The 21,701-nt window shown below is 39.6% G+C and overlaps 1 protein-coding gene across 1 annotated transcript in view; it reads left to right on the plus strand.

Annotated features, from left to right (window-relative positions):
* Positions 1–21,701, plus strand: part of SMCHD1 (structural maintenance of chromosomes flexible hinge domain containing 1) — a 167,825-nt gene that overhangs the window by 15,631 nt on the left and 130,493 nt on the right. Inside the window, exons 2-12 of the mRNA XM_065397884.1 lie at positions 986–1,061; positions 2,135–2,296; positions 4,783–4,865; positions 4,960–5,090; positions 6,768–6,882; positions 7,041–7,160; positions 13,407–13,573; positions 18,371–18,464; positions 18,684–18,894; positions 19,812–19,932; positions 20,020–20,203. Of these exons, the coding sequence (XP_065253956.1) occupies positions 986–1,061; positions 2,135–2,296; positions 4,783–4,865; positions 4,960–5,090; positions 6,768–6,882; positions 7,041–7,160; positions 13,407–13,573; positions 18,371–18,464; positions 18,684–18,894; positions 19,812–19,932; positions 20,020–20,203 (1,464 nt within the window). The remainder of the gene's footprint in view (positions 1–985; positions 1,062–2,134; positions 2,297–4,782; positions 4,866–4,959; positions 5,091–6,767; positions 6,883–7,040; positions 7,161–13,406; positions 13,574–18,370; positions 18,465–18,683; positions 18,895–19,811; positions 19,933–20,019; positions 20,204–21,701) is intronic.

A 21,701-nucleotide genomic window follows, 5' to 3' on the forward strand; every position in this document is an offset into this window, starting at 1 on the left:
CTCTCCCTATAATAAAGTAGTGCATGTTTAATCTGTTTTTGCTAAACTTGTATGCTAATGGGTATTCAGTTTACAGGATCCCGTGAGGGTTGTGGGAAGCGTTCGGCATCCTAATGAATAGTTAAATTAAGATATTTACTAGGTGTGCAGCATCATTTTTAAGTGACAAATAAGATGTTTGTATATATTAGAAGTATAGAAAATACAGAAGTTACTATATCAAAGAAAAGTACACATTTATTCAAACTAATGAGTACAAGTTTTGAAGAAAGCTATAGCAGAGATTGATATAGTTAAGAGGTAATGAAGGTTGTCAGAGGTATGTCAGGCATATGATAATACCAAAAATGTATTTTTAAACTTGGAAAGGAGAAAAGTTTGACGGGACTTGACTGCAATATTCAAAATTAGAGTATTATAAAAAACTGATTTTTATTTTTTATTTTATTTATTTTAATGTGAGAACAAATGGCCACTTTGAATGAAGATGCTATTTTAGGAAAAGTAAAAGAAATGCCATTTTAACTGAAGTATAATTCCCTTTGTGTGGATATTGTAGTCAGATACTAGGCATGGGTTATTTCATGATCATTAATATTTGTAGTTATGCAGTTTAAATTACGGTTATTCATATTTCATGTGTCAGGTTCTAAGATGACTGCCTACAAGACAGTGTCTCCTTGCGCAAAGCCTTGCACAGCTGTCTAGTTGATGGTGCTTAAATCATGTAAGGAAACCTCGCATACCAGAGCATTCTGCAAAGATGTAACAGCAAGTGAAAAAGAACTCTTGGAATTGGATTGTATTCTGTCAATTCGTAAAGTAATGTTGAGGGCAAAATATTGCATATTTGATCATTGTTCATGCATCAATGACAAAATGAATGGAAAGGAGACCATTCCTTTTAAATTTTTCTTTCTTTTTATCTATCCTTCACTTTATGTAACAGCTGATTTTTATAACTGGCTTTTTTACGATTTTGTAGGCATTCTGCATTTCTTCTGAAGATAACTTTGTTATCACAACAACCAATAGAAAAGAGGTTACAGATGACAACTTCAGTAAGTGTAATATATTATTTACCATAAATCTCACTCCAAAACAGCTGTCCAGTGCATAACTGTATCAAAACCATAACAATGTTATTTGTATTCCTATGCTACATATACAATAGCAAATGGAAGTGCAAAGCTTCTTTATATAATAAAGCCTTGCAAAATTGTTACGAAAATCCATCTTGGAACAAATTTTACACACACACTGTTTTTGATGATGGAAACTATTATTTAGTTGTCTGTCATCAGATAAAGTACTTTCATGTGCTAAGTATAATTTGCAATGTTGTCAAATGTATAGTTCAGGTTAGTATTTTTATTTTGCAATTCTAAATAATGCCAACTCTTCCAGGAACCATTGGGGCACTGAAAAACTAACAAAGTGGTTAAGTTACATGATAAGTAATGTCTGCCAAATGACATCTCATTCTATGTGAAGCTTACATTCTTATGTAAATAGAGCAAAAAGTGGGTTTAGCTAAGCATACCTGGATAGTGACACACAACATTTTGTAACTGTTAAACAGATCAGTCTTTTATTGTGACTGTAACTACGCTGTTTTCTTGTAGTGGATTTATTATAACGTTAGCAGGTGAGGAACACTATAGGTAAAGTTGAAAAAGTATTTCCAATATAACTGTATACATTTGTTTACTTACTTTTCTAAGTTTGTGGGGTTTTTTGGTTTTTGGCCACACTTTTGTTTTGCTTCGGTTTAATCAAAAGGTAATCTTTGCTGCAAAACTGGAAGGAAATCTCAGCCTTTTTGACTATGACAAAATACTTTCTCCACTGTACGTTATAGTGTTATGTTTTTCATTCGGCTAATAAAAGTCTAAACTTTGAAATTGCAAGGTAGTGTGTCAGTACTTCCAATTGAAGTACTAACTTTATTAAGTTTGGGGATATGAAAAGCTTTTGAATTAAGTTACTGTTCCTCCTTGGAACGTTTCATAGATAGTTTTAACGTCTGATGCACCTCTTTTCTCTTTCCACTATCTTCCAGATTTTGGGGAAGGAGTTTACCAATATCTGGAGGGATTTTTCCTTTTTATTTAATATTTTAACTCCATTGCAGGTGAAATTGTTCAAGAAGGGGTTACTTTGTATTTGCTACAGTCAGTTGATCAGACACTACTTTCAGCAACAAAGGAGCGAATTGACTTCCTACCACACTATGACACACTTATCAAAAGTGGCATGTATGAATATTATGCTAGTGAAGGGCAAAATCCTTTGCGTAAGTATTCAGATTTTTTTATAATCTAAAAACTGTTTTTCATGTATTATTAGTCATCATTTACCTTAGAAGGACCTTCATGAGCAAAGGCATTTCTTGTCTTTAATAATTTCACTTGTATTTTACCTTTTGTCACTTCGGTTGGAGCATTTAAACTTAAGTTTTTTCAGTTTAAGTTCACCTTTACTTTTAAACTCCTGGTTTAGAAAGTGACTCTAAAAATAGCATCATGAAGTTCCAACTTTACTGCATTTGTTACTTGCAGAAGAAATTTTCTTATTTTACAAGCAAAAATATTTTGTTGAGAATTTTGCAAACTCAGCCAGAGATATGAAAGCCCAGCCTTTCTTTCTAGTGCCTGCACTTGTAGTAGATTTTGTATTTTGAACTTATTGATGCATGAGTCTGAGTACAAGCTTGCTCGCTGTCCCTATCAGTGTTTTGGCTCTTCTGGGCTGACAGGATTAAAAAATAGAAACTAGTTATCTTTGTTAATAAAGTCAGCTGATGTACTCTTTAAAGAAGGTGTCACTTGTACATTGGTCATTTTTCTGATCATTGCTGCATTTCAAGGTACAAATTAATTTGTGTACCAACTTAATTAAATATTACTAAACTTTTGCTTTCTTTATTTAGTATGCATGTCCTTCTAGGCTCATAACTGCCTAGAAAAATCACAGTCGTAGAACTATATGCACATCACTTCATGCATGGAATTCTGGATTATAATAAGATGTGGCTCACAACTATCCCTATTTCTTTTCGCCAGCAGCAAACACCAATTACTCACAATCTTTTGGATTACCATATTCCTATTTTCTTCTGCAGTTTTGGTTTAGTCTGTTGATGACTATTATTGTGGCAGTTGGAGTGTTTGGGAACATAGGAAAAGACTTACTGGTTTAGACCAGTAGTTCATATCTCCAACAGTGGCCAGTACCAGGTGCCTTAGAGGAAGGTGCAAGAGCCCAGCAGTAGGCAATTATGGAATAACCCGCACACAGGGAAAGTTTCTTCCTAATCCCCATTTCAAATTAGTTTATTTCCTGAAGCAATAAGGGTTTATAACCCTTTCAAAGACTATTTATTTTAATGTATACTATTTTACGTCTGGATGACATTATTCATGTGTATGTCCAGTTCTTTCTATTGAATACTGCATAGCCCTTTTCCTCTATGGTATGTTGTGGCAATGAGTTTCACAGACTAATTGTATGTTCTGTGGGAAAAGTATTTCTTCTTAACAGTTTTAAATGTGCTGCCTTTCAATTTAATTGAATACCCACTGTTTTAGTATTAGAGAGGGTGAATAGACATGCCTGATCTGCTCTCTGTAAACTATTCATTATTTTGTGTACCATTATCTCGTCCAGTCTTATAGATCTCCTTTAAGGTAAACTGTCCTAATCTTTTCAAACTCTCTTTATTATAGAGGTTTTTTCATGTTTCTTATCACTTGTTGCCCATCCCCTCCTTCTGTGATATCTTCTTTTGAGGTGGAATTGCCAGAAAGTAACATCTTATGACAGATTGTTCTAAATCATGGCATTTTAATTTTTATTATTGCTCATCATCACTTTATGCACTCTAATATTTTGTTTGCTTTTTTGATTGTTGCTGCACACTGAGCAAAGGTATTCACTGAGCAATGATGTCCCATTCTTTTTTACTGAGATGTTAAAAGTTGTCTGAGAAGTTCCGATTACTTCTTCCAGTGTGTGTTGCCTTGCATTTGTCAAATCTGCTATTGTACTTCCATTCACCAAATTTTTTAGCTCCCTCTGCAATTTTCTTCATCTTCTGTGGTCTTGACTAAACTTAAATAATTTTTTTTTCTGTAAATTTTGCCACCTGTGCCCAATCCCTTTTTTAATGAATCCAGACTGTCCCATAAAATTTTGTAGATGAAAGGCAGTCTGTTAAACACTTGATGTCTCAGAAATTCATTCCTGATTGTGATAACTGATCCAGAGTATGTTCCACCAATGAATAAGGAGGAACGGGTTTGTCTCCTGTGTTGGGGGTGGGGATGGGGAATCCCTTTAATTCAGTTATGTTCCCAAGCATAACTAATGGCCACTTGCCTGGTAGGGGACTTGAATATGCTCAGCAAACACTAATAAACACACATGAATGACCCTTAAGACAGGTGATGGTGGATCAAGTACACCTCTACCCCAATATAACATGAATTTGGATAGAACGCGGTAAAGCAGCGCTCCGGGGGGAGGAGGAGGGGCTGCGTGCTCCAGCAGATCAAAGCAAGTTCAGTATAACGCGGTTTCACCTATAACGCGGTAAGATTTTTTTGGCTCCCAAGGACAGCATTCTATCGGGGTAGAGGTGTATTTTTCATTGTCAGTCATATATTGCCCACACTTATCTTGGGAGTCATGCCCAGGGAACACTGGTTCAAGTGTGTGGGTATTTTCCTACTGCTACTTTTAGAGATCAATAATTACTAACAATGTTTTCTTTTTCCTTAGCATTTGCCTTTGCTGAGTTGATTGACAATTCTTTGTCAGCTACTTCTCGAAATACTGGTATTCGAAGCATACAGATAAAATTGGTAAGATACAAAAGGAATACTCTATTTTATACTCTATTCAAATTTAGGATTTCATGTATTCATTTTGGTTCTCCTTGTTTTTTTTTCCAAACAGTTATTTGATGAGTCTCAAGGAAAACCAGCTGTTGCTGTGATTGATAATGGAAGAGGGATGACTTCTAAGCAGCTTAACAACTGGGCTGTGTATAGATTATCAAAATTTACAAGACAAGGTGACTTTGAAAGGTTAGAAAGCTTTATACATTGTTTTTAATCACACAACTGAAAAACTGACAAGTTGTGAAGATCTTTACAGAGTATATTTTTTAAAATAGAGAATTACTAATATCAGGCTTCATGTCTGGGTATATTGCATTGCTGTAGTCCAGCTGAGAGGTGATGAAGGTATGAAAAACTGAGGTCAGGTCATTGTTCACTAGGACGGGATAGAGTGCCCAAAACAACTGGAGATGGTAGAAATTGTTACTCGTGGATGCTGCTATATTAGGGTTTAGTGCCAGTGGGGAATCCAGGAACATACCTAAGCTATGCACCGAATTAGCCAATTGTGGATGGGTGCCTACAACCAAAAGAGACTGCACTGTGTTCTACAAATTATGTTATGACAGTAATTCACATCTTGCTTCTATTTCGGACTGCTTCAATTTGAAATGCAGATCAACCTATCCATTTCTATTATAGGAACAAAGGATTTGCCAAACCAGATGTGTTTGTCCATCAAGCTCCATATCTTTGGAGTCAGGCTTAAGTATTGGGGGCACCTGCAGCTACCTCTGTCACACCACATTAGAATTGGGCATTTGACAGTCAAAAATAATTGGTCAAATACTGGTCAAATAATTTTAAAGCATTAATTTATTGGAACAGTAAGAAACGACTTCATGGTCTCCAATAGACTTAGCCTTAAATATATACATACTTATGCCGAATTACAAAAAACAAGTTACTTAATTGTTATTTTAACTAAAAAAAAAAAAAAAAAAACCCACACAATGAAATGAAGTTTTAAAAAAATGAAAGAATGGCACCATGACTGTGGTCAAATAGTAGGTGGTCAGTTCATATTATTTGACCGGTCAGTTGACTGGCTTGCCAAACCTGCACCATATTCAAAAGGATGTCCAGCAACCTTTCTCATCTTCCTGACCCAAAAATCTGTGGTGAAAAAGGGGCTGTGTTATGAAGAGAAATTAACTTCCTAGTCTGTTTCTTTATAGCGGTTCCATGTACTGTATGCAAAGGGGAAACTATGCTAGGATTAATCCTGTCTTCTTTTACCATTCAGTCATCTTAAGTTTCTGTATAATGGCTATCATCATGGTATCTCAAATGTTTTTAACACAGATCTGGCAATTATGAGAAATATTTTTAAGACTGCCTTATGTCTTTATAAAAAGAACTTGATACAGAAGGAAACTGACTGAACCGAGTCATTTTCCTTCTGTAGTTTGTAGGGGGTCTATGGGTATGAACAAAATGGTTATAAGAATAAAGGTAATTCAAATAAGAGTTAAAATTCAGAAAACCAAACAGAGACTTACTCTGCCACAGGAAGGGCAGAAAAATTGTATACGTGGCTCATTGGGGAGAGGCGAGGGGAAACCTATAAACAGTTTTGCTAGGAAGTCATGTTAATCAGAATACCTTGTGACCTACATGATTTCAGTTTAAATAATCAACTTTGTTTTTTCTTTTTAGAGATTGATAAAACTACAACCTGGATATTAGTTACAGTGTTAAATGTATGCTCTTAACATAGATCTGAGGTCTTGAATGAGAAATGTTGTGAATGAAAAATTTTAGGGACCGTGATGATTACAGGTGTTTAATAAAAATGTTTATCCTTGAGCAGTTTTGTGATGTTTGTTTTGAAAAAAGTATTAAAGACAGTTTTGTTTTTAGTGATCATTCAGGATATGTACGCCCTCCTCCAGTGCCTCGCAGCTTAAATAGTGACATCTCATATTTTGGTGTTGGAGGCAAACAAGCTGTGTTCTTCATTGGGCAGTCTGCCAGAGTAAGTAGGATGATCTCCATATTTTAATTATTAGCATTTCTTTACACAGTGACATTGAGGTAATTCATCTGCTACCACATAACTGAACTGTCTTATTAACAACTCATTTTGGTGTCCTACTGTGATTTTTAAATTTATTTTTCTTTAATACTTAACAGATGATAAGCAAACCTGCAGATTCTCATGATGTCCATGAGCTTTTCCTTTCTAAAGAGGATTTTGAAAAGAAGGAGAAAAACAAAGAAGCAATATACAGTGGATACATTAGAAACAGAAAGGTAAAGTAACGTTTTTTTAAGTGAACATCTTTCCTAGGCAAACTAGTTTGTTTTATATAGTATACCTATAACAGTTCTCCAGGCATACGTATGTCACATGCGCACACTTTGTGTCTGGGGTATAAAAGTTAATCAAGTGAACTTAATGGCAGTATATTGTAAGGTTTTCTCACATGTGGTTCTTCTACCATGTATTATAACCCAAAGGATTGATGAGTCAGTAAGTGATGCTTTTTCTGTCTGAGTCACTGTGCTGTTTTGAGGTACTATCTGGAGAAAAATGCTTTAGCATTGTTATTACTAACAACTGCAAATGTGCTGGCTTAGTACCAAACATAAAAGGAAAATATCCCAGCTTCAAGAGTTTATAGTCTAAATTAGAGAAAAAAAGAGTACATTCCAAACCAAAATATTATACATGAAATATACATTATTTATAGGTGAAAGGTTCACAGGGGTTTTTTGTTTGTTGTTCGTTTTGAACCTGGATGACTTATCATTGAAAAGCTTGTGGAAGTAAAGAGCCAAGGAGGAATTTGAATGGTCAGTTCTGCCCTGTTCCATTTTCCTGACATTTTGGAAGAAGAATTAAAAATGAGAGTGAGAGGAAAGACAGTAAAGTCTAAGGAGAGAGGCTCAAAAGGAGTGTAGTAAGAAAGAAATGAGACCAAAGATGTAGGCAGGGGCACAGCTGGAGGCACCTTGACGATGATAAAGGGCTTGAATTTTGATTTGGAAGTCTGAGAAGCCAGTGAAGAAATTTAGAGAGGAGACTGATGTGGCTAGTGTGGCAGGAGAAAGAGCCCTTTGAAGATGCTGAAGTGGGAGACTAGAGAGAAGTAGACTGCAATAGTGGAGGCAAAAAATGACTGCATCAACATGAGTTTTTGCTGTAGTGATAAGAAGGAACAGATACATTTTGGAGATGAAGGACTGGCAGGATTTGCTAAGGGCCTGGATGTTGAGAGTGACCCTGAGGTTCTGATACTGTGAGGTTGGGGGTGGGAGGAGTGGGGAAGGGAGTGTTTGGCAGAAATGGAGAAGGGAAAAAGAAATAAAATAAGTTCTTACAGTATGTGTCAGTGTGCACTGTAGGCGTGCGTGTGCGGGAGACCAGCTTCCTCTTGTTAGTAGTGTCTGTTGGGGCCATGCATGTGCCATATGCCTCCTTGTGCTTCCCATAAAGGGAAGGGTGGCTGCGACCCCCGTCCTCAGTTCCCTCTTACCTAGCTGTGTCTATCTGCTGAGAACTCTAGCATGAGCTGTCTTCATCTTAAGCATCTGAAACATTTCAGATCAACCTTCATTCTCTTACTTACAACATTTTGGACTTGGATAATCCTTGTCCAGATCTAAATTCTTTGACATGACTTCCCTGTACAACACCAAACCACCTCCCCATATTGACAGCCCTTGTACAAGAACCTCAAGATGGCAGATTCAGAACCCTGTGATAGGCCAATTTTGTTTAAAGATAGACACAGTAGGTACTGTGTCTATGCCTGGGTGAGTCAGACATTCTAAGCAGTGGCTTTGTTTACCTTTCATTCTCCATTGTACCCGAAAATAGTGGGATGCAAGACACAAGCTCCATCTCTTAGAACAATCTGAGTGTAGCATAGAACCCAGAAGTTCCAGGGTTAAAACCCCCCATACTGGTCAAACATTTGCCCTTCAGTGCTCTGAGCAGGTAAGTGGTGCCCAAGATGTCAGTGGAGAAGTCTGCACTGAGTAAGGAACTAACAGTGCCATTGATGCTGGCGCTGACCATAGTACTGGAATCATCAAGACCATTCACATCAAAGGTGATGCCTAAGATATCAAAGAAGGCCACTGAAAGAGGACACCCTGGAACACAGGAGTTCAAAGGAGAGCTTGGTGTCCTCTTATGCAGAGAGAGAGGAAAGCATTGGGGAATAAACACTCCAAAACATGTCCAGCTCTGCAGATGAGTGGAAAAAGAGCATACTGCAGTGCAGCAGACTCCATTAGTACCCCACCTGGTACCAAAGGCCCCACTGCCAATGTTGGCCCCAGCACTGGGGGAACAATCATGGACTGCAGAACTGTCATTGATACCGACAAAAGCCCCAGCACCATACCCATTCGCACTATCTCCGAAGGAGTTATACTCCTTGTCACCATCATAGTGGCACACCTTGCTGGTGTCGAGGAGGAAGTCCTCCCCTATACAGTTCCTGAGCAGTACTGCCAGAAGAACCTACTGTTCCACCCGTGTATTCATACAGCATGCCACTGTAGGGGGGAGGGATAGCTCAGTGGTTTGAGCATTGGCCTGCTAAACCCAGGGTTGCAAGTTCAATCCTTGAGGGGGCCGCTTAGGGATCTGGGGCAAAATCAGTACTTGGTCCTGCTAGTGAAGGCAGGGGGCTGGACTCGATGACCTTTCGGGGTCCCTTCCAGTTCTATGAGATAGGTATATCTCCATATATTATTTTTTTGTTAGTTATTCTGGCATCTATCTTCCCAAGCCTCAAGGAGCCGCTCGCCTCCATTGAGGAGGAGATCTCCTTCTCCAGTAGTCTCATTAGCGAGACTACAGATGAGAGTACTAGGAGGAGTGGGACCTAGACACACAAACCTATCAGTGACTGGTGTCGCCTCTCCCCCTCCCCCAAAGACCTTTCCTCTTTGCGTGACAAAGCAGTTGCCTTGGCACAGGTAACAATGCTGGATGATTTCAAAACATTCCAAGAGTTCCTGGTATGATTTGCAGATTCACTGGAGATTGAAACTTTGATAATACCTGAAAAATCTCTCAAACTATTAAATATCTGATCACCAGCAGGTCCTACCGGAATTGCCTTCCTCATAAATAAGGGATTACTAGACCCATTGCAAGCCCTGTCGCTAACAGCAGCCACTGCACCATCACCAGCAGAACATATTGAGAAAAGATGCCAGGTTTTACCTTCCAGGGTTGAGTACTTTTATTTGCATCCTACCACAGATCTCTAATGGTCTTGGCCATCTAAGAAAAATCATGCCAAAAATGCACCCGAATTCAAAGATTCCAAATGATTGAATCTGTTCAGGAGAAAGACCAACTGCTGTGCATCACTACAACTAGCTAGTTGCCAAGCTCTTCTTGCCAAATATGACTTTTTAACATGGGACAAAGTGATGCTATTTATCAACAAGCTCCCTCATGAGGCTAGAGGGGCTCTAGAGGACATTGTAAAAGAGGGATGATTGGTGGCAAATATGTTGCTGGGTGCAGATGACATCACACAGCTAGATCCGTGGCCACTGTGGTGACCATGCTGAGGGCATCTCTTGCGAACTACAAATCACTACTGAAGATTGCCCTTTGAAGGAATGGATAGAGGTATTTAGTGAGAAAACAATGCTCTATACTCACTAACAATTCCAAGGCAATTCTGTAATCTTTTGGAATCTGCACAGTTCTGATGTACCCCCCTCCACTTTAACATCAAGAAAGACAGTGGATGTCTTCCTATTATAGATAGCCTGAGTACCAGTCTAAAAAGCGGCAAGAGACAGCAGAGGAAGTGAACTTTTTTCCACTCTACTTACGTACAGAGCTCCATTCGTGTACCAGCAAATTTGACAACTTGGTCAAGAAGTACACCAAGTCAACAGAGTACTTCCTTCAGAGCCACCTTACTTCATTCCTTCAAGCATGGACAGGCAATACTACAGACACATAGGTGCTAGATATCATCATCCTGTTCCGTTTTCTACCCCCTTCCCTGCCTTCCTTCAGGGACTCTTTTGCAAACAGAATTGGCTTCATTGCTCTGTCTCGGAGCCATAGAAGAGTTGCGTCAGGAATACCAAGAGGAAAAGGCTTCTGTACTCTATATTTCTTCATTCTGAAGAAAGGTGTCTTCATCCTGTTCTAGACTAGACAAGACTCAACAAGTACATTGCGTCCGATTCAGGAAGGGTAATGCTTTCCTTCATCACTCCATGCTCAAGACTGGTTCATCACTCTTAGCTTGCGGAATGTGTACTTCCACATTGCCACCCACCTGGACCACAGGAAGTACTCTAGATTCATAGTGGGACCTAGGTTCTAACCTCTGGACACACCATAGCACTGAGAGTATTTCCCCAAGCACCTGGCAGTGGTAGTGTACTTCACGTCTATGCATACCTAGGTGACTGGCTGATCACAGGCAAGTGCCAGGTGAGACCAAAACAACACTAAATCAAGTCCTCTCCCTGTTCTCTCAATTAGGGTTTCTGGTTAACTACAAAAAATCATCTCACACCATTCCAGAGGATAGAATTAATAGGAGCCCTACTCAACTCAGTCAGCCCAAGCATATCTATCAGAGGACTTGTTCAGTTCCTTTCAGTCACTGACAAGACACTACATGATGCTCTTGCCCATGCCTGGGGTTATTAGGACACATGTATCTAGGTAACACTGTTTGCCAGACTTTTCTCCACTCTACTCACATACACTGCAGACATTCCAACATTGGCCAAGGACAGTGCATACGCCAACCAAACACTACATGAATAGATTGGTCACGCTACCATCCCAAGTCCTTTGAGAGGTCACCTAGTGGCTAGACCCCTTGAATGCAAGAAAAGGGGTGTCCTCCTTGACCCTCTTCCCAGCAATGACATTTACTATGGATGTATCAGGGACAGGTTAGGGCATCCACCTGAATCACCTCCAAATCCAAGGAGTATGTTCCTTAGATGTTACATGTGAATGTCTTAGAGCTGAGGGCCATCAGGTTAGTCTGTGTAGTGGTCCTAGCTGGTCTACAGAACTCTGTAGTGTATTGTAATGTCGGCAGTGCACTATATCAACAAGCAGGGAAGTGCACAATTGTCCCCACTTGTCTGGAAGCCGTCGAATTCTGCGGTTGATGTCACCAATATGGAGTGACCCCCAGTGGCCCTGCCTCTTCCAGGGGTTAACAAAGATCTCATGAATTTCGGAAACAGAAATGTGGTAACCAACAATAAGCAGTGGTTGTGGAAATCCATTCTCAACCCAATATGCTGACTATTGGGGAACCAGACCATAGACCTATTTGCCATCACAGAGAATGCCAAATGCAAAGTTCTAGGGGAGGCATGAGCCTAGGATCTCTCCCAGATGCTTCCCTCCTCTGATAGTCTTGAAGTCTCCTCTGTGCTTTCCAATGGATCACCATGATCCCTAGAAAAATATCCAACATAAGATAGGACAAGGCTACTGTTGCTATGATGACCCCATACTGCCAAGACAATTTTGACCTACTCCAGGTGTCCGGCCAACCTCCAATTCACCTTTCCCCTTGCCCAGACACAGCGTCACAGCATTAGGGTCAGATACTGCATCCAGTATCCAATGGCTTGGGCCCAGCATATCTAAAAGATGGCCTAAGGATCCAGGACCAAGGACAGTGGTTGACTGCTCCCGTTCTTAGGCACAATGGAACTTCCTATCAAAGAGTGAAGATTATCTGTGCAGGAGAAAGAGAACTGTATTGGGACCTGACTGAGACTGTGGAACAAACTCCTACAGGAACTAAGGGCTCTCCACCTCCCACTCATGTGCAAAGTGCACTTTTTGGACCTTGCCTTTTCTAATTTAAACTCCTAGCAGCATGTACACTTAGAAAGGAAAGCCTGAAAAACAAAACACTACACACATTTCTCCCCGCTAGACAGTGAGAGAGAGAATGAACCACACAACATAAGTTAGTCACATAGCTTAATGCAGGGGTTCTCAACCTGGGAGTCGGGAGCCCTCAGGGGGTCATGAGGTTATTACGTGGAGAGTCGCAAGCTGTCAGCCTCCACCTCAGACCCCGCTTTGCCTCCAGCATTTATAATGGTATTAAATATATTTAAAAATGTTTTTAATTTATAAGGGCGGGTTGCACTCGGAGGCTTGCTATGTGAAAGGGTCACCAGTACAAAAGTTTGAGAACCACTGGCTTCATGCATTCCTGGAAGATGTCCAGTTACTACAGTGATGTGGCAGTATAAGACTCCTGTATAGAATTACATAGGTGTTGATAGATTGAAGGTCGCTGAATTGAGAGCACCAGATACTGACAGGTAATTAAGTAGGACACTCTTAAACAAAAAGGATTAGCCTCCCATGTAATGTCTGCTATAAGTGTTTTGCAGTTTTTGCCTCCATATGCTTGGTAGGACTTTTTTCACCCATCTTTGAAATGATATAGGGGGACTTAGAAAAGTATACAGTTCAATTCCTGTCTTTGTTTCATTTTTGACCCCCTTTTCTAGCCATCTGACTCTGCGCATATCACCAGTGATGATGAACGATTTCTACACAATCTCATAATGGAAGAAAGGGACAAGAAGAGTTTCACTGCGGTTGTCGTTACAGGTGTACAACCAGATCATATGCAGTACTTGAAAAACTATTTTAATCTTTGGACAAGGCAATTGGCGTGAGTCAACATTTAATTTTTGTAAAAGATTTTTCTTATTTAAAAAAAAAACCTCTTATGCAAAGTCAGACTATAATTTGTTCTTATATTTTTAGTGATGTAATTTATGTTTGGATTTACTTTTAATAATGTTGATGACAAATATTCGAATGACTTTGAAATTTAGTACCGTAACTCGTCACTTAATATTGTAGTTATGTTCCTGAAAAATGCGACTTTAAGCGAAACAATGTTAAGTGACTCCAATTTCCCCATAAGAATTAATGTGAATGTGGGGGTTAGTTTCCAGGAAAATGTTTTTTTGCCAGACAAAAGGCATTATATACATTTAAAATTGTTTTAAACAAGCAATTTAATACAGGTATAAGTATTAAACAATTTTAAAGAAACAATTTAATACTACAATCATTGCTGAGTATGAAGCTTGGTTGAGGTGATGGAGTCAGAGAGTGGAAGAGGGTGGATTGTCTGGTTGCTCCTCTTGCTGTTCCTGCTGAACTTTTTGAACTCGAAAAAACACATCTAGAAATTGTTTTGCTTTCCTTTTTTTTTTTTTTTTTTTCCCCTTGGTAAATTTCTTTATAGCAAGTCATTAGATGACCAACTCCCCAATCACGTTGGAGCTGCGTTCCCTGTCAGGATCGTCATCACTAAGGATTTGCAAGCCAGCTTCAATCATTTGGAAAGCTTCAGAAAAACGTTTGGCAGTCAAATTTTGATGGATTGGTGGTTCTTCTACTTCTTGGCCCTCGTCTTCCATTGCTCTCGTCACCTCTAGTTGCATCAAATCTTCATTGGTTAGCTCTTCTCCGTGTGATTGCAGAAGTTGTGTAACGTCGGCTTCTTCCACCTCATCAAAACCTGCTTTCTTGGCTAAGCCGAGGATATCTTTTTTCATAGCGGGGACAACATCTTTAAATTCTTTTAAGTCATTGACACATTCAGGCCACAACTTCCCCCACACACCATTCATGCAAGCCTGAGTAACTTCAGCCCAGGACTCACTAGTGTTATCAATGCACTTCAACTTGGTTGTTGTCACGCCAAAATTGCCGAATCGTAGGTTTGCCTTCCCTATCGGTGCCTCTGATGAGCTGGGCAAAAGTACGGCGTAAGTAATACGCCTTAAATGCAGCGATGGCTCCTTGGTCCGTGGGTTGGATGAGTGATGTGGTATTAGGTGGCAGAAAGACAACTTTGACGTTTTCACACAGGTTGTCCAGGTTGATTGGATGAGCCAGTGCATTATCAATAAGCAATAAAATCTTGAAATCAAGATTTTCCTTGGCACAGTATTCCTTCCATGCAGGGACAGCGTAGAGAGTCAGCCATTTAAAAAAAATAGCTCCAGTAATCCATGCCTTCTTATTGGATCTCCAAATGACCGGAAGGTGTTCCTTTGAAAATCTCTTGAGAGCGCATGGTGTTTTAGATTGGTACACTGTCAGTGGTTTCATCTTCATGTCTCCGGCAGCATTACGACCTAGAAGCAAGGTTAGATGATCTTTAGCTGCTTTAAATCCGGGTGCTGTCTCCTCTCAGGAAATGTAAGTCAGCTCAGGCATCCTCTCCCAGTACAGGCCCGTTTCATCGACATTGAAGACTTGTTTAGGGGAATAGCCACCTTCCTCAATTATTTGCTTGAGATAGTCGGGGAATTTTTTATCTGCTGCAGTATCAGCACTAGCCGCCTCACTGGACATCTTGATGTTATTCAGGTGGAAGCACCTCTTGAACTGATCAAATCCCCAACTTGCTGTGAAAGTCTCTGTCTGTGATCCTTCACCTTGGTCTCTCTTCAAATTGTCATACAAACTTTTTGCCTTAGCTTGTATCACTAGCAAACTTAAAGGTATGTTCCGCTGGTTTTGGTCCTCTTTCCACTGTGAGAGAAGATGCTCTGTGTTTTCAGCAAACTACTACTTGATCGACTTATTGTAGTAGCACTAAGCGGTGTTACACACCGAGCACTAGCCCTGATCTTTTCGGCATTATTCCGAATTGTTCTGTCAGTGGTCGGAGTAAGACCTAGAGCGATGCCAATATCTACTGCACGCTCACCTGCATCAAAACGCTTTAAAATGTCTAATTTAGTACCCAAACTAATGGGTTTCCTGGTTTTCTTGCTGCTAGTGCTACTGCTAGGCACTCCACCATCACTTGCTGGACGTTTTTGACTCATGATGCTGTGGGTGATGATCCTCCGGACGCGCATGGATGTGCTACTCTTTACTCCCTTCAGCCTGGAGTGGCCGGGGTCATGCAGCATCAATCAACTATTGTAAGGGAAAGAATTTGGAAAACCCATGTTATCCTTCATGGTAATCTGCCCCCCTACTGGAAGCCCTTTGGGTTTAGGCTAGGACTAGTTATGGAGGTTCTTACTTTTTTGCAGGTTCTTACTTTCACAGGAGCCCTGCTGGACCAAAGGCCTCTTTTCCAGGGTGCCCTGGAAAACTGGCCCTGCTGTATCTCCCCTAGTAACCATGCACTCAGCACCCAGGCAGCATTGCAGCCAATGTAGTAAGAAGAGGAAAATAACATTTGCGACAGGGCTGTTCCCCTCTCTGCTGTGTGCATGTAGGGGCAGAGAGATGCAGCTGGGATTAAAGTGAATGGCAAAGCTCCCATGCATTTCACAGGTTTTCATGGGAGCAGGGCCAGGTTCTGTGCATCTCTACGCTGCTTCTCCCCCTTGCTACAGGGAAGCAGGCGCTGGAACTCTATTCCTGTAACTTGCTCTGGGCGGGCTGCCTCCCCCTGTGTTCTTACCTCCCTCCAGCGAAGGGGGGGGGGGGGGCGGATAAAACATTGTTTATTCTGTCGCAAGACAGCAAGGCAGGGCCTCTGTTGTGCACCACCTGCAGCTGCTTTGCAGGCAGCTGGTGGCCTCGCAAGCGCTTGGTGTAGAGCCCTATTCCCGAGCAGGGCTATTGGGCCATAAAGCAAGTGAATTGTGGGGGAAGAGGGGTAGTGTGCACGGGCTGTGTGTTTACAAACATACTGTACATACAGTACAGTGCTATAGTTGGAACGTACCCCGGCTTACCCCACCCAGGCACAGCCCACTGGAACTGCAGGCAATGAGGCAGGCATGGAGGCAAGTAGGCTAGGAGAAACACGTTGCGCAGCAGCAACGGCAGCTTCCCCTACTGTGCAAGCACCAGGGGCGGGGGGGTCAACCCTCAGCCCGCCCACTCCACCCCTTCCTCCAAGCCCCCACACTTAACCCGCCTTTTCTCCCGCCCCAACCTCCTCCCCCTTTACTCTGCACGCCATGTCCTCGCTCCTCCACCCTCCCTCCCCTGCCTCCTGCCCGTGGCAATCAGCTTGTTTGCAGCGTTCAGGAAGCTGGGGAGGGAGGGGGAGCGTCTCCTCGCTCCTCTCCCCTTCCTCCTGCCTCCTGAACGCTGCAAACCAGCTGATTGCCGCAGGCAGGGGGAGCAGGGGGAAGGCGTTGATCTGCAGGGTCCGCTGGCGGGGAGGAGGTGCTGGGGGGGTGGGGTGTAGGGGAGCTGATGCGGGGGCTTCCAGCTGTGGACAAAGCAGGCGGCCAAACGACGTTATAGTGGAGCATTGCACAACTTTAAATGAGCATGTTCTGTAATGGAACAGGGACATAAGATCGAAAGGACGTTAAGTGGGGAGTTACTGTACACTCAACTGGTATCATATAAACTACAAACTATACTCCAGTTCCATTCTGTTATGAAGAAGTCTAAAACTTTCCAAATCTACAAATTCCCTCAGTGTATGAATCTTCATTGAATGTTACAAGGAAAAACCTTTTTGTAACTTTCTAAATAAGTCTGCTGGATTGCAGGATCAGGGCTTATGGGTTTAACTTTATACACACAAGTAGTCCCATTGACTTAAATATTCCAGTAATTTTCCATAAATAACTAACTCTGTAGGCTTTATTGAGAGTACACATGTGGCTAAATTAGGCATGTATATGGGTAGTCCCGCTGAAGCCTAAAGGGTTGGCTAATTATTAAAATATTGAAGTCCGTGGAACAGTTTACATGTGTTAGTAGTGTTCACAGGATTTGGGACTCAGAGTATACGATAAAGCACACGTGGGTTCTCAAGACTTCTGAAAACTGGGTTATTATATACCTTTAGAGAACAAGAATTATAGAAGGATAATTTCTCTAATGCATCATTGCATGCACACCTAGCTATTCATATTGTAGTAAAATGAAAGAAAGCATAAGGATTATTTGTGACATTCTAATTATTGTGTAGATAACTTGGCACCATTACAAAACTGATCATCAGAATAAATAAAAATACCTTGCTCTTATACACCACTTTTCATCTGTAGACTTCAAAAAGCTTTACAGTAGTTTTATTACTTTGTGCCTTTCTATAAAGGAAACTGTCATCAAAATAATACATATCACCATAGTCACTTATTGCCTTGCAAAGGTATCTAAATATTTCCAAATCTTTCCTCTAATGCAAGTATTTCACCTATTCTGATCAGTCTGAGAGTAGATATCTAGGTACCCTGGCCTTTTCAGTTGGTGAAAGAAAAATAATGTACCTTAAATGCAGCTAACATAGCTTTGCCACTGTTCCTAGTCATTTCACCTTGTGGTTTTAATGCTATTGAATTTGGGTATCCAACAATGCCAAGAACTAGTTAAATTTAAATATAAAAAAAAAAACCTGTTTAATATAAAAACACCTGTGACTATATTTAGGCTTTGTAAATTTTGCACTTTAGATTGCTTTAGGTTTTCCTGTGTGTGTTTTTGGTTTAGTTAAAAACAATTTTTTTAATAACTTCAGACATATCTATCATTACTATATCCATGGACCAAAAGGAAATGAAACTAATGCTACAATGAAAGAAGCTGGACCTTTCAACAACATTGATATTGAGGTGGGATATATATGGTAACGTATTACATGTCATTAATACATTTCTGTAATTATGTTTACTGTTATTTGCTCTGAAATACTGCAGTGTTTGAAAGATGTGTGTAATTTCATGAAAAACTGAGACATTTTATGATAATTAATTTCAAAAATGTAGTTAACCGTGTTGACTGTAATTTGTTGATGACAGGAAAAAATTACACTTGTTTTGTTTTTCTTTTAGATTTTGATGTTTGAAAAAGGAAAGGTACCTAGGATGGTCAACCTTAGAGAGATCAAAGATGACATGCAGACATTATATATAAATTCTGCGGCAGATAGCTTTGAGTTTAAGTCACATGTTGAAGGAGAAGGTATAGTGGAGGGCATCATCCGCTACCATCCTTTCTTATATGATAAAGAAACATATCCTGATGATCCATGCTTTCCATCACGTAAGTCAGTTAAATCTTACTAGTTTTAAATTTCACAATTTTGGGGACAGTTTTATATATATAATCCTACATTTTGTCAACATGCTACATGCATATTTCCAGTTCTCATCATTTGTAGAATCTGCTTAAAAAGACTCAAGAACATACTTTCTGAAGCAAATACTGATCTCCAAATTTTGAGAAACTCTTCATTTTTTTATGGCAAATTTCCATCTTGAGCCATCTCACAATTCTTTGTACTGAGATGAATTAGAAACTGAGTGGTGAAAACATATGAGGGGGGAGCAATTTAAACCAAGTTGAGATTTAGTGCTGTTTTTCAAGTTAAGTTTTACAATTTCAGTTTTAGGGTAAACTATATAATGAACTAAACTATGAAAGTTGTGTGCATACATAATACTTGTGCTCCCTTAGGCCTCATTTCTGTGAGAAGTAGATTTTTTGGGCTAAACTCATGTACACCTAAGGAAGGCTGTACATGACAGTTTTGCTCTCAACTGGCTGGTTATCTGTACTGCTGGAAGCTGTAGGAACAACTAGGGTGTAGGAAATAGAAAATCAGATTTTGTTTCTAGTGTTAAAACGATTGCCTCTGAATGTAGGTGTGTGAGTCTGTGGAGGAGATAATTGTTTTGGATATTCAAGATAAGCAGATCTGATTCAACAAAAGGATGCTTTTGTTCCCTGGTAGATGCCATTTAGTGTAAGAGAGGAATTTTAACCTGGGAAAGAAAAGGCATATGATAAACAAAATGACTGGTAATTATTTTTCCCCTTTGTGGTATATACCTACTAAATAAATAGTTTAACTGTACACAGAATGTATGTGTAATTTAACAAACAAGGTAAATGTTACAATATATTCTTGTTTTGGCTCTTGTTTTGTTATGGTAACTCTGGTGTTCCTTTAAATCTAGGATTAAAAGATGATGATGACGATGATGACTGCTTTGTGGTAGAAAAAGGGGCCAGGGGAAAAAGGCCTATTTTTGAATGTTTTTGGAATGGAAGGTTAATACCATACACAAGTGTAGAAGAGTAAGAAATTTCCAGGTCTACAATTTAAACATTTTACTGCTTTTTCAAAAAATGAAGTTTCTAATTATTTTGCCTTTTTGTTTTAAGCTTTGACTGGTGTGCTCCTCCCAAGAAGAGAGGACTTGCACCAATTGAATGCTACAATCGAATTTCTGGGGCATTATTTACCAATGATAAGTTTCAGGTCAGCACAAACAAGCTTACTTTCATGGACCTGGAACTGAAGTTAAAAGAAAAAAACACTCTTTTTACAAGGGTCTTCAATGGACAGGTGATGCTTTTAATCTTAATTTGTACTTCTGCTTGCCACAATTCAATGAGTGTGATTTTAGGAAGTCTCATCCCACTTCTTAGTGCTCATTTGTCCATATTACTAAATTTTTGCACTATTTCCAGTGACAGGTCACTGTGGAAACTTGCAGAGAACTTTGCAGTAGTAATCCATGTCAGTATTAATAGCCCTTAAAGTTGAGCCTTTTTAAAACTGAAAAATGAGCACAAACCTTGGGATTTTTTTAGGGCTGTCGATTAATCACAGTTAACTCATGCGATTAACTAAAAAAAAATAACAATAGAATACCAATTGAAATTTATTAAATATTTTTGGATGTTTTCCTACATTTTCAAATATATTGATTTCAATTACAACACAGAGTGTACAGTGCTCACTTTATATTCCTTTTGATTACAAATATTTGCACTGTAAAAATGACAAACAAAAGAAATAGTATTTTTCAGTTCACCTAATACAAGTACTGTAGTGCAGTCTCTTTATTGTAAAAGTGCAACTTACAAATGTAGATTTTTTTTTTTTGTTACATAACTGCACTCCATAACAAAACAATGTAAAACTTCAGCGCCTACAAGTCCACTCAGTCCTACTTCTTGTTCAGCCAATTGCTAAGAGAAACAAGTTTGTTTACATTTATGGGAGATAATGTTGCCCACTTATTATTTACAATGTCATCTAAAAGTGAGAACAGGCGTTCTAAAGATAGCAACAGCACTCGACCCAAGGTGTAAGAATCTGAAGTGCTTTCCAAATCTGAGAGAGACAAGGTGTGGAGCATGCTTTCAGAAGCCTTAAAAGAGCAACACTGTGATGCAGAAACTACAGAACCTGAACCACCAAAAAAGAAAATCAACCTTCTGTTGGTGGCATCTGTCAGATGATGAAAATGAATGTGCATTGATCCACACTGCTTTGGATTGTTATCAAGCAGAATCCGTCATCAGCATGGACGCATGTCTGAATGGTGGTTGAAGCATGAAGGGACATATGCATCTTTAGCACATTTGCACGTAAATATCTTGTGACGTCAGCTACAACAATGCCATGCAAACGCCTGTTCTCACGTTCAGGTGACGTAAACAAAAAGCGGCAGCATTATCTTCTGCAAATGTAAACACACTTGTTTGAGCGATTGGCTGAACAAGAAGTAGGACTGAGTGGACTTGTAGGCCGTAAAGATTTACATTGTTTTATTTTTGAATGCCGTTATTTTTTGTACATAATTCTACATTTGTAAGTTCAACTTTCATGATAAAGAGCTTGCACTATGGTATTTGTATTAGGTGAACTGAAAAATACTACTTTTTGTTTTTTACAGTGCAAATATTTGTAATAAAAAAATATAGTGAGCACTGTATTCTGTTGTAATTGAAATCAATATATTTTAAAATGTAGAAAAACATCCAAAAATATTTAAATAAATGGTATTCTATTGTTTGAGTGCAATTAATCGTGCGATTAATTGCAGTTAATTTTT

The sequence above is a fragment of the Emys orbicularis genome, chromosome 2, assembly GCF_028017835.1.
Source record: "Emys orbicularis isolate rEmyOrb1 chromosome 2, rEmyOrb1.hap1, whole genome shotgun sequence".
Classification (NCBI taxonomy): domain Eukaryota; kingdom Metazoa; phylum Chordata; order Testudines; family Emydidae; genus Emys; species Emys orbicularis.